This window comes from Haliaeetus albicilla, chromosome Z, assembly GCF_947461875.1.
Source record: "Haliaeetus albicilla chromosome Z, bHalAlb1.1, whole genome shotgun sequence".
NCBI lineage: Eukaryota > Metazoa > Chordata > Aves > Accipitriformes > Accipitridae > Haliaeetus > Haliaeetus albicilla.
In genome coordinates, this window is record NC_091516.1 from 23,623,024 (window position 1) to 23,640,951 (window position 17,928).

At 40.0% G+C, this 17,928-nt stretch overlaps 1 protein-coding gene and 1 long non-coding RNA gene across 6 annotated transcripts in view; one reads left to right on the forward strand and one right to left on the reverse strand.

The window, feature by feature from the left end:
* The window catches only part of BNC2 (basonuclin zinc finger protein 2), a 342,418-nt gene extending 339,431 nt beyond the window's left edge, over positions 1-2,987 (reverse strand). For 2 of the 5 annotated variants that reach the window (XR_011323263.1, XM_069776363.1), the window contains exon 1: positions 2,720-2,987. Coding sequence is in view for 3 of the 5 variants with exons in the window: in XM_069776363.1 (XP_069632464.1) it covers positions 2,720-2,731 (12 nt within the window). In the remaining 2 variants the exon portion in view is untranslated. Of the gene's footprint in view, positions 1-1,224; positions 1,771-2,719 lie in introns of those variants that run through there. The other 3 variants (XM_069776358.1, XM_069776359.1, XM_069776360.1) reach the window with 3 other exon arrangements.
* LOC138683821 (uncharacterized) overlaps positions 1,941-17,928 on the forward strand; it is a 32,242-nt gene continuing 16,254 nt past the window's right edge. Inside the window, exon 1 of the long non-coding RNA XR_011323264.1 lies at positions 1,941-2,066. This is a non-coding gene — a long non-coding RNA (uncharacterized lncRNA). The remainder of the gene's footprint in view (positions 2,067-17,928) is intronic.

Here is a 17,928-nt window from a genome sequence, read left to right on the forward strand (position 1 = left end):
TGCACGGCTAACATACAGGTTAAGAAAAGAAGTAGGGAATATCCTGCTTTGATTTCTTACTTAAAAATAGCTTCAAACCATTTTAACTGTCGGCCAGACATACACACAAAAAGACACTCATTGCCACTTTAATCCTGGGTACACCGGATTATTACATGATGTCTTTTGTGCATCAATTTTACAACAGCTTGACTCTAGGGTAAATGGAAACCATCATAAATCGCATGCTGCTTTCAAAACCACTTTAATTTCTGTCAGCGTTACTGTAACCACAGTCCTGGGCACTTGCTGCTTTTTCCCCCTCCTTTTTTTTTTTTTTTATTTTATTTTTTATTGTTGCCTACATTTGACAGTTGCATCTCCTACACTCCAATTGTGGCTTTGATCACTGAAACAAGACATGTCATGTTAGAGAGAGAAAGGAAAAATACAAACCTCCATCTCAAGCTCTCCCTTCATGCACACAGGCATACACTGTATCTATAGCTTGAGTGCTGTATATATATACATATGTGTATGTATGTACATATACACACATATATAAACATACATACACACATGGATGTGTGTGTGCGCACATACGTATATTCAAGGCAGACAAGACAGATATATAACATCCCTGGAGTAAGGTGACAAAGGCTGACTGAAAGCAAGGCTGTAGACAAACAGCGATTGAAAATAAGCTAGTTCATTGAATATGGGCTGATCACTGCTCATCACTAACTGAGGTCAGTCCACTTGTTAATACGAACAGTTACATTATGCATGTTAAGTTTAGTCATGGCTCTAAATGTGCTTTTACTTTGCAGCTGTTTAACCTATCCTCACATCACAACCCAGACAAACGGGACTTCAGACAAATGAGGTCCTCAGTCATTTCGATTTTTAATTTTTAAATTAAGAGGTTCTGAAAGCCCAAACCCCGCTTTGCAAAACCCCTGATGTGAAGGAGACGTGCATTTGCACAGCACATGAAATAAGCAGCAAAAAACTTGCTCAAAGTTGGTTTGGGGGGGCTCTCCCCTCCCTTTTACAGTTAGGGCATCAGCATAACTCTGCAAGTTCTGCTAACAACCGCTGATTGGAGAGGTGCAAACTGCAAGCACATGCACAACAAAAAGAAAAGAGTTACGGAGGGAAGGTGGATTTACACTTTTGCCTCCCTGCCTCAGGCGTTGTTTCACACGCAAACACACAGCTCGTTCCCCCGCTCTCAAAGGTTACCTTTACATTGTGTGCAAACCTTACTCATTTCCGAGCAGAAGGTGGTGTCCAAAAAAGATCAGACCACCGTATGTCCGATTCAACCCCACTCCACCTTCATTCTCCCTCCCTCATACGCACGCACTTTTTTCGCACTAACCCCTCATCTTTAGCGGAGGGAAGGAGGCGGTAAAAAGCATGTGGCCATCCCATTTCAACCCCCCAAACTCACTTAAAAGTTTAGCACAGCCTCTTAGTCATTTTTTCCCCCAATCCTCGCAGCACAGGGCTGATTTATTTATTTATTATCCTCCTTCGCCTTGCCCGGCTGCTTTATTTGAAGGCTGAAACACACCGGATAGCGAGCAGGGCTGCTTGTGTTACTGCACGATTTATTAATCAAATCAAACCAAAGTAAAGGCTAGAATGAAAACGAAAGGCTGCTGGAAACTTCTTACCATCTCTGCATGCTGGTTGTCATGTGCACCCCCTGTCTCTCGATCTCCTCTCAGCGGCAGTGCCTGTACCCTTCCTTTTGCCTCTGGGCTCTCTCAGCGCCTTCCCCCCCCCCCCCCCCCCCCCGTCTCCCCCCACTCCCCCTCCTCTCTCACCCTCACAGATTCAGGTGATTTGAACTAAAAAATAGAGATTAAAAAAAAAACAACCGCCCCCCCGGGGGAAAAAAAAAAAAGCAGCAGTAGCGAGTCTCTCTCTCTCCCTCCGCCCTCTCCCTCTGACTCCTCCAAAACTTCAGCCCCCAAAGTTCAGCCCGAGCAGCACAGAGAAAGAAAGAGAAAGAGCTTTCAGCGGAGAGCTGGAAGTGATGGGAGGAGGGACCCAAGTTCGGGTCAGAGCCTCCACAGGTTGGTTTGTTGTTGTTGGGTTGTTTGGCTGGGGAAGGGGAAGGGGAGGCGGCGGGGGGAGGTTGCGAGCGGGTCTGAGGGGGCAGCGTCGCTTCCTCCTAACCCCACGCTCTCGGGCAAGGGCAGCAGACAGGGAGGCAGAGGGAAGGGGAAAGAGTCGTCTTGGGGGGGCGAAAAAGTAACCCCCTCTGCCCCACCCCCCCCAGCCCCCACTTTCTGTGCCAGACGGGCGCTGCGGCAGAGGCCGCCCGCGCCCAGCTGTCAAAAACGCCCAGCGGCCGCCGCCAACTTTGTGGTGAGGGCGGCCGGCGGCGCCGCGCGGGGCTGGCCGCCCCTCTCTGCCTCCCTCTCCCCTCTTCCCCCTTTCCCCTTCCCGCTGCTTTGCCCGGTTCCTCCTCGCAGCGGCCGCAGTCTCTCCCGCTGCTTCTCCTCTTCCTTATCGGCTCCAGGCGCCGCTGGAGCCAGCGAGAAAGGCGGCAAGGAGAAAGGTGGAGGGAGGGCTGAGATGGGGGAGAGCCACGGCGGAAAATGAAGCGTAGCCCAGAGGAGGGGGTAAGGAGCCGGAGGGGGGAGAGGGGAGAGCGTTAGAAGGGAAGCGAAAAGTTAGGCAGATGAAAAGTTTTCGCTTGTGGTGCCGGTTTCCCGCTTCCCACCCATTGCTCCATCAGCTCCCGGGGCTCTGCTGCGGCGGCTGCGGCTCGATGTGGGATCTGAAGAAATTTTTGCGAAAGGGTGGGTTTTTTTTGTTGGGGGGGGGGGGGAAGGGAGGCGGGAGGAGGTGAGCCGTCACGGTCGTACGTTTGCAGGGAACAGACAAGAGTCACATCTGTGTGTGACACCGAGCCAAACCGAGCGAAACCCTGCCCCGGCGACGCCGAGGAAACGCAGGCGGCTGCAGCCCTCGGCGCGCAGGCACACAACGGCCGCCGCTCGCGCCCTGAGGGAGCGCGCGCGATGGGGGGGCGGGGCGGGGAGGGCCGGGCCGTTCCGCGCCCTCCCGCGGCCGCACACGTACCGCCCGCCTCGGGGCTCTGCCTGGCGGCCGGGCAGGGCGGCTGGGCGTTGCCGTTCCCTGTCGCTCCGCGCCGGCGACCTTTCTGCCCGGCCAGCGCCTCGGCGGGAGAAGGGCTGCGGACCGCCAGTCCCCTCGTGGCGCCTTCCCCTGCGAAATCTTTCCTTGCCCCCGTTTGTAGCCGATTGTCCCTCATGCCCCGTCCCTCCGTCCCCCCCCCGGCGTTGAGGGGGTGGTAGATACCCTAATGCCTTGCTTGGGTTGCTTGGCAAAGGGAAGATGGACAGAAGGCTATCGCGCTTTCTCTACAGGTACCGATAGCCAAGCCGATCTGGTCATACCTCGTGTGGGTCATTAGTGCTATCAAAATCGGCTCCCTTCCTCGGGCGCTGTTTAAATACAAGATTAGGACTGGATCTTTAAAAAGTGAACATGAGGAGAGCTTTTCAGGTGACGTGAAATACAAATACTAGGACATTTTGCCTTGTGCTCCCCCTTGGTGTGACTGGACACCTCGATGACCCAGCAGGCACTTTAGAAGAATCAAGAGGAGATGGGCCAAGTATATGAAATAGGTAGCTGTTTGGCACTTTTGATTTTTTCCTGCGTCTCTGATGGACTAAAATCCCAGCAAACTCTTAATGTAAATGAATGGCACGTCCCTGTGAATTACAAAGTTTCCAGGCTTTTTACCAGTTTTTGTCGTCCTTGTTATTTGTGCATTTCCTATGCCTGTTGGAAGAGGGAAGGGTAAATTATCTATATTATTATCAAAACTAGGTTGTCACAAAAACTGGTTGGATATATCTCAACGTTATCTGTGTTTCTGTGGAAATTTCATTCTGTTTTCTGGGTATTCATCAGATACCTTCATTAGGCATAATACATATCAGCTTCTGGATAGGATTTGCAGTGCCCCCAATTCATCAGGATTAGTTTCAAACCTTGAGCTGTAGAGAGCATGTTTCAGGCTCTGACAATGACTCAAAATGATTTTGCATTTTTTAGGATTTGGGGGGCTTTTGTACAGGTACCATGACCAACAAAAATTTTGAGTAATTCATGGTCATTCTAAAAAATTCACAGGACTAATTAAGCCATTATTTGATGCGTTTTCTGTCAAAGGGGAGAGATAAGAAAAATCTAGTTAATTATTTCAGAGTCACATTTTATCGTACACGGAAACGCATTTGCCCTTTTGAACCAGTGAAGGGCCAAGAAGTTGCCAAAAAATTGTGTTCACACAGCCCCCTAGTGGTAAAAGCCCTGACAAGTTCACATCCATGTCTCCTCACATGAAGGAGGGAGGGTCCAAGTTAGCTCGATGCAGATGAAAAATAAAGTGCTGCAACCTTAGCTCGCAAAAGGCATGGTCACTTGCTAGAACAAAGGTATGCCATGCCCATTACGAGGCTAATCTTTACTATGCAGTTTCACAGAATTGAATCAAAGGCTACAAAACAGTTACAGGTTTGTGAAAGAACAGTCTTATAGTAGATAGACAGCCATTCAACTAAATTTAAAACCAGCTTTCCTTACTGCTTTGGAAAAGTGAGATTTTTTCTAACTGGGGCTAGGGATTTGAAGGATGTATTCCTTATATGCACTAAACCAGTAGATTACAGTGATAATAACCTATGTCACACACTAAAAATTTTTGTCTAAGCTTTGATCTATAATTTCAAACAACCATCCTGTTAAGTGTAACACAATCATTAATAGCTTCAGTTACTTTAATTTTAAAGATTTTAAATAATTTTGTATGAAAACTAATAATGCCTCATGGATTAATTCCTTTGTTATCTTGCTTGATATTTAATTCAGCTTTTTTAAACCTCCCTTTTTTTTTCTTCCACCTGTCAATAAGCCAGTGGCTTTCGTATTGACAGTATATTACAGCCTCTTGAAAGCTGCTGAGGAGGTAAAATAGCTGGAGGCAAGTTGGCTGTTGGGAGTTCTGATTCTTGGGTTGACAGTATGGGATTACAGGATAAATATTGTGGAATAAGACATTTCTGCTCAAAGCATCAGCCGCAAAATAGCTAACTGGTGACGTTTGAATATACATCATCATTAGACTTCAGACTGAACACGCTCCAAGCTTTTTCAAAATTTTGCATCTTTCAGAATCACACTTTCAGACACATAGGCAATAGTGTTTTAAATTTGCATTGAGTTCTTGCCTTCAAATTTGCCCGCTATGTGGTATATTCTCAGATAATCCTAAGAAGATAGGGCTCTTGTTAAAACACTGTACCATCCACCTGCATAGTGACTTTTGTTTCTTCATGTTGCTGTGGTGACTGTGACATCAGCACGTCATAGATATTGCAGGGAATGACAAAATATCTTTACTTGTAGTTCAATGAACACCTCAAAAGACAGCGTACAGACTCAAGCTGTGTCACAGAACTGTCTTATGACTTCTCAAAGTATGTAATTATCTTAAATTTTGGAGATCGTATCTAAGGTTTCAGAGAGTAGGAGCAAGGCCTAAACTTTTCCTTGCATTTTAGACTAATGATATTTGTTAGTGAAGAGAGTAGTGTAACAATTTCAGCCTCTCCAACAGGAATATCTATCTTATACAGCAAATACCCTCTCACTGTAGTTTTCTTTCAAAACCAGTTATAACCACCATAAAGAATTAGTAGTACTCATTGGTTTGAGATTAATTAGCACAAAGTTAGTTAGAAAAATATTTTTCTTCACTTTTATTTTGATTTTCAGAATTGGAGCACTGAGATGTTGCAAGTTTGAGATAGATCTGAGTAGGAACTGCAGCTTGAGAGGAATGGAAGTATGTGTCATCTAAACTGTGATGTCTCCAGAGTGTGGTATCTCTCTGCTTGATCTTCCTTCTCATGGAAGGAATTTATGGTTCACTTGAATCTTCTGCCCATTTTGCAAACCTGGAGGTGCCGTCCAAAGGATGAGCCCAGCCAACAGAGCAGAGGCAGAACATAAGGCACCAGTAGCCTATGAGGCATTGTAGCAACATATCAAACTGAAATCCTCCATATTTTGTTGGGTGACAAGGTGAGAAAGAACAGTTTTAGAGAGTAGTATAATTGAAATGTAAATGAAAAACCAGTTTACCAGTAGAAGGGATCTCCAACAGATTAATTATGTCCAGTCCTGAATATAAAACCTGTTTTTTGTAACCTACAATGAGTAAAGGGGAAAAGAATGCCATTCAGCGTAAAAATAAGCATCAGCATTTTAGACCAATACCATTATGAAGTCCTAATCTGGTTATTCATTTTACTCAGAAATATGGCTGTAGCATCCATATGCATACTGAACATTTAAATTAAGTTCCTATGGTAAGTATTACTCTACAGTAGGTAGCATGGCTTATAGCATGACTTACACAAAAGGTAGGTTCCTACTTCATATTACAGATTACTCTTTTCCCTTTTTTCTTCTTTTTTTTTCTTTTTTTTTTCTTTTTTTTTTGTTTGAGTTTTATGCTAGTTAATCTATCAGATTCTGACATTTCAGGAGAACTTAAACCATTTTCAAGAGTCTAATTAGGAAAAGAATACCTGTGCACTTATTATAAAAAAGAGTCTAGCGCTTTCCCTGGCAAACTATGATTTCCTGGTATTTTAGAGGAAGTTTGAAATTTGACCCGACGTAGGCAGGGTATCAAGTATACTACTTCTGAAGGAGTTCACCTAAACTTAGCTGTGGACCACAGGGACCTGAGCCAAGAATTGAAGAACTGGTGACTAACTATAAACATTTTGTTCAAAGTGAGTTGCCCAGGAGCTCAGAGACAGGGGTAGAATCTAGTTCTTCAGGGTGGGATTTCACTGCTTCATCTGTTTCAACCATAGGTCTTTCTGTCTCATTCCTCACACATCTTAAAACTTCAGTAGTATATTGAGCAGGAGTCTTAAGAAAGAAGCTTAATTCATTATACAGACACTCATTTTCATTTAGGGAACATCACCTATTCTGTGCACTTCATACAGACAGGTCCTTCAGGGAGAAAACAGTACATGATCATGTAATTTCAAACACTGTGTACTCATCACATGAAAGGGCTGAATTAATGTTGTGTAGACACTCATAATGGTAACATTTCTTAACTTCTGAACATATAACTTTCTAACCCCTGTTAACCAACTGACAAAATTCACTGTAAAGTTCATGAAAGTATGATACTTCAGTGTTCTGAGTCAAAAAGCATTTTTGTCATTCAGGAAGTGAATTTAAGAGGAGTTAATTACATTTCTTTTGCCTCTTGCACTAAAATACTGAACATGATTCAAAGTCTTTCTGGCACTTAAGTATTGCTAGATCCTCCCAGTCACAATGGTGTTTTTTGGAGATGAAAAAAGGTTGTCTGCAGCGTATCCATATTTTTTCTTTTTGTACCATATCCTCTGTACCAAATCTTTTCTAACTCTGTTTTAGAGGTTGCTACCACACCATTTGATTTATCCTAAACTTTCCCAAATGCATTAGCAGCTGTTCTTAAAGACAAATATGCTTCCAGTAGTTTATGAGCTCAGCTGAAAGAATATATATTAAAAACAATAGATATAGATGTTACTTTGTAGTTCTACAACAGCTTTTGTAGGGGACATTAGAAGGTTTTAAACATGAGCGAAGAAACAAAAATGTTCAACCCACTTTAGAGATGAAGAAAATAAGGTGCAATAAGTTTCAGCAACTTGCTTAAAGTAGTGAAGAAAGTAAAAATACGTATTTTGGATCTATTTGCTAGTTCTATGGTCATCCTTTCTCCAATAAGAATACATGTGTTTACATTTAAGAGGTCTCTAAATTGAAGTTTCTTCTTTCTCTGTTGTCACTTCCAATATCTGTCTATCAAAATTGTTTTCTATAGCTTAGTAATTGCTAGTCAGAGACCACACGTAGTGTTCTATATGCATTCTGGAATATGTCTCAGCTTATCTCATATAACACTTGAGGGTATTTTTCCCAAGTGAATCTCAATGTTTTTCAGTTCTCTTAGTGTTTTACCATTTGTTTTCCTTATATTACTCCAGTCAAAAGTGATTGCCTTAGAGAGTTAGTTATAAGCATGACGGGAAAGTCTTTTTTCTTATCCAGTTTAACTGCTTTAGTCTTGAACTTTAATTGTTGATGGGATTTTACTTCTTTTATCCTTTTATCCTGTATCTTACAATGAGCATTTGTGCACTTAGCTTGCTTTCATAAATGAGTTTAAATGAATAAAATGCCCCAGTCACAGCTAATAGTGATTTGGGGCTCAGTATCTTAAAAGCAACAAAAATGTCAAGTGTAATATCGCGGGGCAAGTCACAAAATCTGTCACATCCAGTCTTGAAAGATTACTGCTAAGATTTCCCTACTTTTAGCACAACAATTTTTCTGCTATTTACAGCTTGCTTAAATGGAGACTTAAAATGGATATGGCAAACTAAGCTGAATACAGTACAGAACATTAAAGCAGGCTTTAAATAATGTGTCATGATGCATGATTCCTCATGCATCATAATGTGTTTTTTCCTTTTTTGTTTCTTTATAATTGCTTCAAATATTAAAATACGATTTGATCTTCATGTCAAAAGGAAGAAAAGGAGGCAGAAGAACTGACAGCTTGATCCTTGCTTTCTTTCCAAAGGCCAACTTTTAGATTTTGACCTCTCTTAGGAGAGGATTCAGCTACTTGTAACATCAGATACTTAATAGGTCTTGTTTGAACTTGAGCTTGGTTCTAAGCCTCACATCCAAAGATCTAGTTAGAACGCTGAGTACTCTCACTGCTCTTTAGTACAAATACTTTGTTGACTTTTTTCTTTTGCACATTGTGACCAGGTGCAATTGCAAAAAGAAGGTGTAGAGTTTGCTGTAGGCATTGTTTAAAATCTGAGGAACCTGGAGAAAGTAGGAAATGAAAATACTGTGTCCAAAAACTACTTTCCCTTTTAAAGTACTTTTTCATCCATGCACTTCTACCACTGGATCATAAGCCAAATACTGTTTGGAATTGACAGTGCTATCCAGATAGAACTCTGAATTTCCCTTCTGTCCTTTGCCTGGCCCACTTTCAGTTCGTTTGATTTCACATCCAAAGGGTTGGTCTTGGACCTTAGACCAATCTCTCCAAGTTTGTGGATGTCCTAGTTGTATTTTCTGAGCTAAAAATACTAAATTGACCCCACCTGTGTATATATATATGAAATGAATAAAAGGAACTTATTCCATGTGTGTATGGATGGACAAGGAGAATAAGGGAAATTACATACTGTTGGCTAAATGGTTCTTTTTAAAACCTCAAAATGTTTTAGAGTCAATTCAAAATTCAAATGTGGATCTTTCACCATTTGTAACTCTTCTAGTTCATGCGCTTCAATTATGCAGGGCAGGAGAGTCTTTCATTATATTTAATTTCAGGGATAGAAAAATGTGGCTTTCTACAATGAAAGTTAATTTACAAATAAGCCTAGAGAGACTTTCTATTATCCACCCTGTCAGTACTGAATACCTCTCTCAGAGCAATGCTAGATGTGAGGAGGACAGGGCAATGGCTCTAAAGAAGAGACAAAGGTAGTTACCATCTGAAGGACTGCAAGAAGCTCTTCTTTGTGAAATACTCTCCCAGAAAGGATGACTATTCTTAGAATGTGGCATTGAGTCTGTAGCAACTGAGATTCTCTTCGTAAAACTGTGCTGGATATGTTGAACATTTTAATTTGACCCTCTACTTCTGATATCTTGGTGCATCTGAAAATCTTCCCTATATGCATGTACATCGTCTGCCCTGTGACTTCTGTGAATGAATACACTGTGGACAAGCAAAAGACTTACTTATGTTTGATACAAGTAAGTGAAAAAAGTTGGTAGCATTCTGATTGCCTTTGTTATCTCGACACCACAATTTTAGATGTTCTATTACTCAGAAGCATCAAAACAATTATAACAGTTGCTGCAAAAAATAGAAGCCATATAATAAACCTGCTCCCCATATCTTGCTCTGAAAAACAGCTTTAAAACCTGTGCCAGTCCAAGGTGGCAACATTGTTCCACAGATCACTAAGATGAGGTCAAGTTTCTCCTGCCTGACCTGTTACTGCCAATTACAGGATATTGCACTGGTAGTGAACTAAATATGAAATGCCACAAGCTGTGAGGTAAGAACTATGACGACTGTTACAAAATCAAGATCTTAGCAGCAGTTATTTGGCATCTTCAGTTTGGTGACATGACTAGCAAATAAAATATTTGAATTTAAAATATCAGCTTTACTACTCCATAGTCTATAGCTGAATAATCACAGAATTAGCTGAATTGTCAGATACATATGCCTAGCAGCTACAGTCTTTTGGGCTTTGGTGGTGTGGAAAGTACATGAATCCAAGCTTTACTGTCAGTGCCTCCCATAACATTATTGCTATTTCCTGTTTCAGTCTTTAATAATATAGGATAGGTTAGGGTTTCAATATGTTTTCTTCTTTTTTTTTCCTGGAAGTTTAAAGAGTAGTTGAAATACAGTCCAAGTCACATTTTTAAAAGGAAGCTGGATAGTTACTGTCTGCATTCTTCTAACTCATTTCACATATTTCTCTTAAATGGCAAAAAGTACTTCCTTGTAACTTCTTCAGCTTCTTTGTGTTCCTGTTCCTTTACAGACCAAACACACACACACACACAAGCATTGCTTAGTGCTTTGTAAGAGATGTTGGTAGAACTGAAATCATTACTTAAAAATGGGAGCTAAAATAAACCCTATATATGAAAGGGAAGGATGATCTTTAGTTGGAGTGCCACATTTATGCAGAGGGAAGACACAGACATCACATTCTCCATGTATAGTCTTAGGAGGTATTTATTCAGGAAATCTGTTGTCAAAGCATACCAATGGACACGTTTTTCCAGACTCCAGAGAAAATGCTATTCATCGGGAGTGCAACTTGCTCAGAATATGTCATTTTGTAACAGAGAGGCATGGAAAAAAAAACATAACGAGCTACTTCTAGCTCTCATAGTACTTCACACTTTATTTGCCTTATTCAAAACAATTTTACTCACCTCCAGCCTTTAAAGCACTTTATGGGATTATTATAAAGGTTAGGCCAGTAATTTACGTTCTAAATGTAATCACTAATACCAGGAAAAATAAATCTGTCAATATAAAGTAGCAACAGGTTACTGGTGTTGTGCCTTTTAGATGAAAAGCAGGTATTGTGATGGTAAGCAGGAGACACAAACCATTCAGCGTCACTAGTGTATATGACAAACAGAGATGCGTTACTTCATTTTAAACTGGATCTGTCCAGTCTGAATGTCACCTTGAATTCATGGAATTGCAGAGTTTTGGATCTGGATGAAATTTCAGAACTTCTAATCTGTTCTGAGACAAGATGAGTGTTTGTGGAACATCTCTAAGAGATGTTGGTCAAGAATTTTCTAAAAAATCCCACTATATATACCCTCCATAAGTGGCCTACTACAGTACTTCACTACCTTTAATGTTAGATTTTCCTAATAGCTAAACAAAATATTTTTTCCCTATAAATAAACTGATTCCTTCTTGTCCTATCCTAGACAGACTTCACAGTAGACTTTTGAACACTGGAAGAGCTTTATCGTGTTCTTTTCAGACTTCCACCTCCCCCATAGACCAAACAATGCCTTTTCCTTCAAGCATTCCTCACAGGCCATATTTCTGAAAACTATTAACACTCTTGTTGCTTTTCCCCAAGTACTACTGAACTTACCATAAATGTCAGCAAGTTCACTGGACTGATTTGCAAATAGTTCTCTAGCTGAAGCTTTACATGATCCACAGACAATAGAGTAATTACCTCATGTATTTTATATATAATGTTCTTGGTAATACAGCTTAAAATGGCATTTACCTTTTAGTATCATACTGATCTAGTCAGTTTATGTTCCACTCTAACTTGATCTCCCCATCTGTGTTACTGTGATCCACAATATCCAAGATACTAGTCTTTTATTTTTACCTTACTCTGTGTTGTTCTTTACCAGTTACTTTTAAACAATCCCTTCTTACCCGCCTTCAGTTTATCAAGACCATACAAAATACGCTTTACTCTGTCACCAAAGATGTTACTAAAATTATGATCAACCTTACAATTGTCAAAATTCCTCTGTCCAATAAGCCAAGCCATGTGTTTCAAGACACAGCTGAGCCAAGTAGTTGTGACTCTGCTGATCCAAAGATTGCCAGCTCACTTATAAAAACAGTACAGATGTTATAAACTAGGACAGAAATCAAGCTAATAAATGCTTTTACATGACTCTTGAAACCCATTGTATTTAGCCTGGTAGCTCTGTGCAAAATTAGCTTGTATCCTGAAAAGCTTATCCATTCAGGTTTAACTACAGCCTTGCCAATAGAGCACAGCAGAGTTACATCGACAAATCAGTGAAGACTTGTGCATTCTTCTTTGAAAACTACCTTCTAATACCTACCCAGCATAACAATTTTTGAGGGCACTAAGCTCTGGTTGGCTTGACATAGAGCTGTACTATTCACTTAGCAATAGTAGAAACACTTAACATTAGTAAAAACTAGATCTCCCATACTGACATACACTCAAGTTTGAAAAATTTTTTTCAGATTTCTTGGTATTGCATGCACGGCATCCTTCATTGTAAAATCACCCTAAGAACAGCAACAGTTCAGCATTTTCCTGCTGTGCATCTTCAGAGGTTATTGGTTGAAAGATGTTATATAGGCATGAACATAGCTGTCTGGTCCAGTATGCAAAAGCAGGGAATCAAACTGAAGTCTTTTGCACCGTCTTGCAGACCACTGACCACAGTAAAGATATTTGGCTGGCCCTGAACTAACATGTGATACTTAAGTTATATCCAGACTGGGGATTTCTTAAATCACTGTATTCTCAGGAAGCAATAATTTTTGGACTGAGGGCAGGATGACTGTTTTGTCTTCTTGTAAATCTTTTCAGATAGTAGTTCTGATTACAGTATGAAATAAGAGATATCTCCAGTGTGATATTCACTAAATGCATCTCATATCACAGCCAAAATTGGAAATTTGTGAAACTTATAGGACTGTCTGTTCAGAGTAGAAATGTGTTTATGTAAGCAACAAGAATAAAGTCAAACAACAGAATTGGCTTTCAGATAAAGGCCACCCAAAGATACATAACACTTGCAAAGCTGCAAAGCTTACAGGTATGTTAGAAGAAATTAATTTGTCTCATGCAGACAGTACTAGGCACCTGAATCTGACTTTTAAAAATTGTTCAGCATTTAAAATTGATTACAGTATTCTTTACTAGTACAAAGCCTCAAGAATAAAATCTTTCAAGCCATGTAGGAAACGCAAACAAACTCCACACAAAGGGAGGTTTGGATCTGTGAATTAAATCTGATCAATAGGTCAAGAGTATTAAATAATTTCACCCTATGTTTTAATGCAGAACTCAGGCACCATTCAACAGGGAGTGGGTATACTTTGTCCCCTTTTGGTAATTTGTGTTGATGTTCATGTGTCTTGTGAACTTCCCTCAATCATTTGTCATTAAAATCAGTTCTACTGGCAGTCAGGTTTCCATGCAGAGAGCTAGGAAGAAAAATAGTTATGATTAAAGAGATGTACAGCTGCTATTACTGACCCTGAACAGTTTATTTTGGACACCCTAGATTATGACTTTCTTTTCTTTTTTTCCCACTTTTGGGTAAAAGTTCGGGTGTGTGCTTGAAAAAACAGGTCTCCAACGAGGGTGGAGAATGCCTATTTGTTATCTGATTCTGTCTGCTGTTTAGGCAGTACAGTGTTTTTGAGATAAATGGCAAGATTGAAAACAACATTGTATTATTATTATCATTATCATCATTATTATTATTACTACTACTACTTCTTAAGACAAATAGATATATTTACTTCGATTTCCACAAATATAGGGCTCTTTTAGAGTAAGGGACCACAGTCAAATTCAGAGTAAGTCCTGTTCTATACTTTAAAAGAAATTTCAGACTCTACTTTTTTTTTTTTTTCTGGTATATTAAAATAAATTCTGTCTTTGCTTCTCTTATTAAGAATGATAGAAGGGCAAGTAAGTGGAAATAGATCATATTCAAAATTCTGTTGAATTCATGAAGTGAACAAAAGTAACTGCTTTCAGTTCTCTTGGAAGGAACTAGTAGTCCATCTCAGGAAGCAGTTAACTACTTTTCGAACACTTCAGGGAAGTTTATGTTGATACTGTCTAATAATGCAGTTTATATATCCTTAGCAGATCATCCACATAGAAAAAGTATATTGATGTTTAGTTATAAGGAAATAATTTAAGGAACACCTGTTGACACCAATCATTCAATCCTAAGTACTTAGTAACACTAACAGCTGCACTTCTAGGTGGTCTACCTGACTCAGGCACCTAGTTTCATCCTACTGCAGAATTCCTACTGTGAGCACTTGGAATTGCACAGAACTGTTTTTCACAATGTATTTTGCTTTCAATACTAATCTAATACTTCCAAGTGACTTATTTAACTAAATGCTTCCTCTCCTTGTTCTAGTTCTGCCATTTTCTCATGTTATCATTGGCTTCTGCTTCTCCAGTCACCATAGACGGCTGTAGTCTCAAACTCTCTATACTTCTTCCTCTTCTCTCCATGTTAGGTGGTATAATCTCCAAAGACTAGTAACATTCAGTACAACTTCTCTTTTAACCCTCAAGCCGCTTACCTTTCACTGTCTCCCCTCCTAAGACAGAATTTATTCTATGAATTAAAAAGAAGAAAAAAGATGGAGTATTTAGATGAAACAGAATTGATATGGAAATATATAAATTACTACACTTATTTTTCACATAAAATGATTTATATAACATTTGTTACATTAGTAAATATACTTCTTACTTTGGAGTGCCTTTTAGTAGTGGCAAGCATGTCTTCTGGATCAAAGATGCTGCATCTTAACATATATTATAAATTCTTCGTATCAACACAAGTACTTTTCAAGATTGCATTTATTTTTACATATTAAAAAAGATGCTTTTCACAACCAGAGGTACATACCAAATCTGCAAATACTAGAAGCAGTTACTCTAGAGGAGCAATGTCATGGGGCACCCCAGGGATTCTTGGGAAAATTGTGTTCAATTTTGTTTTACTTCTTGTTCTTTTTGTGTGACTTCAGCCAAGGTACAGGCATTTTGTGGTTCAGTTCCTCCTGTGTAAAACAGGTGTTATAAAAAGTTTCCAGCTTACCAGAGTAGAGAGATGTACACTCAGCTAAACCTATGAGATGCAGGCAGTGGTCATTAAATATAATTCACTGGAATAGTGCAGCTTTTGACAAAAAGAATTATTTTTCACCTGTACAGCAGATCAAGCGTTCTTGGCACTGTGGAATTCTGTGCAAATCTTACCAATTTCTGCTCCAAATACAATTTCTGCTCCAAATAAAAGGTGCATTTCCTGACTTTGTTGCATCTAGTGTAAACATGTGCCAGGGTAAATTTTTATATAGTTACAGAAATATTCCCAAACACTCCAGAGTATGCTCTTCTGCTGCTAGGAAGAGGCTGAGAGGGCACAATAGATGATAGATACAAATTACATTGCTGAGATACTGCTGAGATACAATTGTGAGAAGAGTAACCAAAAAGCTCAGTGTACAGAATCCATTTAATGGCTTGTAGCAAAGGGAGGCAAATGGTGATTACAGTGCAAGGCAGCCTAATAATGATTGTGAAGTGTGCTGTTCAATAAAAGAAAAAACTTGTAGAACAGATAAAGAAGTGTAAGAGCTTGCATATGAAATAAACAAACAGGAATGGACAACAGAGAGGGTTACATAGTCTCTGTTGCTTATTCCTACCTTTCACTTTTTATGTCATTTTTGCAAGTAAAAAGCAGTATCTGATCACTCTATTTCTAGTATAGTAAATTAATCCTTTTCCACAATGTTTTCTTTCCTGATTTGAGGCATATATTCAACTGTCTTTTAAATCTTTTACAGAGTTTTTTTACAGTATTCCTCTTTTTCCACTGTAATCTCATTTGCCTGTCCTCAAACATCTTTATTCCATTTGCTTCCAAGCCAATTTTTGATGCTTTTAAATTTCATTTTCATTTAGTTCTTTAGGTTGAAGAAATATTTCCCTTAAGATTTTAATGCTATCAAAAATTATACTAAATACAACATAGCTACTAGTGAAAAGCAATCAAATTATTTTACTTTGGAGAACTAGCGTGCACAGCGTTATGAGTTGCATCATGAAGTAAAATAAAGCGCTATGGTAATGGTCAGGATGTCAAGTCAAGATGTTTTTCATTTCCTATGTGGATGCTTTTCTTGCTTCCCTGAAAGAATGCTCCTAAAAACATCCAAATGCAACTAGTAAATCACATGCCTTTCTAACATTTGGGAGCAAAAAAGGCTCCTGGTCAATTTGCTATCTATGTTAGGTCTATTTACTTTATATTTCTTCAGATTATGACCAGCAATGAAAAGGTATCTGCCCCGGTTTCAGCTGGGACAGAGTTAATTGTCTTCCTAGTAGTTGGTACAGTGCTATGTTATGACGTCATGCTCAGCATATAAAGTGTGGGAAAAACAAGGAGGGGGCGGGACATTCAGAGTTACAGCATTTGTCTTCCCAAGTAACCATTACTCATGATGGAGCCCTGCTTTCCTGGAGATGGCTGAACACCTGCCTGCTGATGGGAAGGGGTGAATTAATTCCCTGTTTTGCTTTGCTTGTGTGCACGGCTTTTGCTTTACCTATTAAACTGTCTATCTCAGCCCATGAGTTTTGTCATTTTTACTCTTCTGGTTCTCTCCCCCATCTCACTGGGGGGGAGTAAGCGAGTGGCTGTGTGGGGTTTAGCTGCTGCCTGGGGTTAACCACGACACAGGACTTCCTTCCTTCTGTTATGAAAGCAGGTTGTTCATACAGTGCTCTGAGAAGGCACTGACTATGTAGTGGACAGTACCAACTCACCAAGTTGGGGAAAGAATTAGGGTATAAAGGCGTTCAGCTTCAGGGAGTGGAAAATCTGCAGGGCAAGAGATTACATGTCGTTAGAAAGAGAAGTATTGATAGAATCCAGCAAAGCTGAAGCAAATAAAGTGACAAACCTCAAAGGGGATGAAGAAGAGAAAAGTGGCCCATCACGAAGACCGCAAGTATTGTCACATGGCAAGGATGGGCAGGAGTCACAGAGAAGACACTGAGAAGCTTTTTGTTAACTGCTGAGAGAGACTAATACCGGCAGAAAAAAGATTGTGTTAGGGTCAGTGGGAGGGTCACTGATTATGGAAAACAAGTATTTAGAGGAAAATACACATGGAAAAACACTTAGCCTGTTACAAAGCCTAGAAACTTTTAGCCTGTTATTCAAAGATGCTGTGTTCACAGAAGTTATGTGCTCACTAAATATCAGAGTGAAAAATAGCATAAAGAGTCCAAAGGGCTGCCACAGACACTAATAGTAAGTAATTCACAGGGCATCACAGCAGAACAAGCTGAGGCCTGAGGAAATAAACTGAGAGCTAGAGAGGATTCAGCTTCAGAGGGAACCCTAGGTGCTAGGTACAGGAGCTGATGGGATTTGTTCTGTATTCTTTTGGGCTGCCTATGTAGGGCATGAGTTGAAAATACTCCTTGTATTATGACAGGTCCTTCCATCTCTTCTCAGGTTGGAAAGTATTATGCTAATTTAATAGATTATTTACTTATCACAAACCTGTCGAATGTCAGTGCAACATTAAGAGAGAGAAAGCTACAAGGACATAAAGTAATCAGGCTTTTACTACTCAAGATAGTGTTGATTCTACTCTTCAGGATGTAGATTCTTATTTACTACTAAGTCCTTGGTCTGAAAGGCCTAGTCTTGATA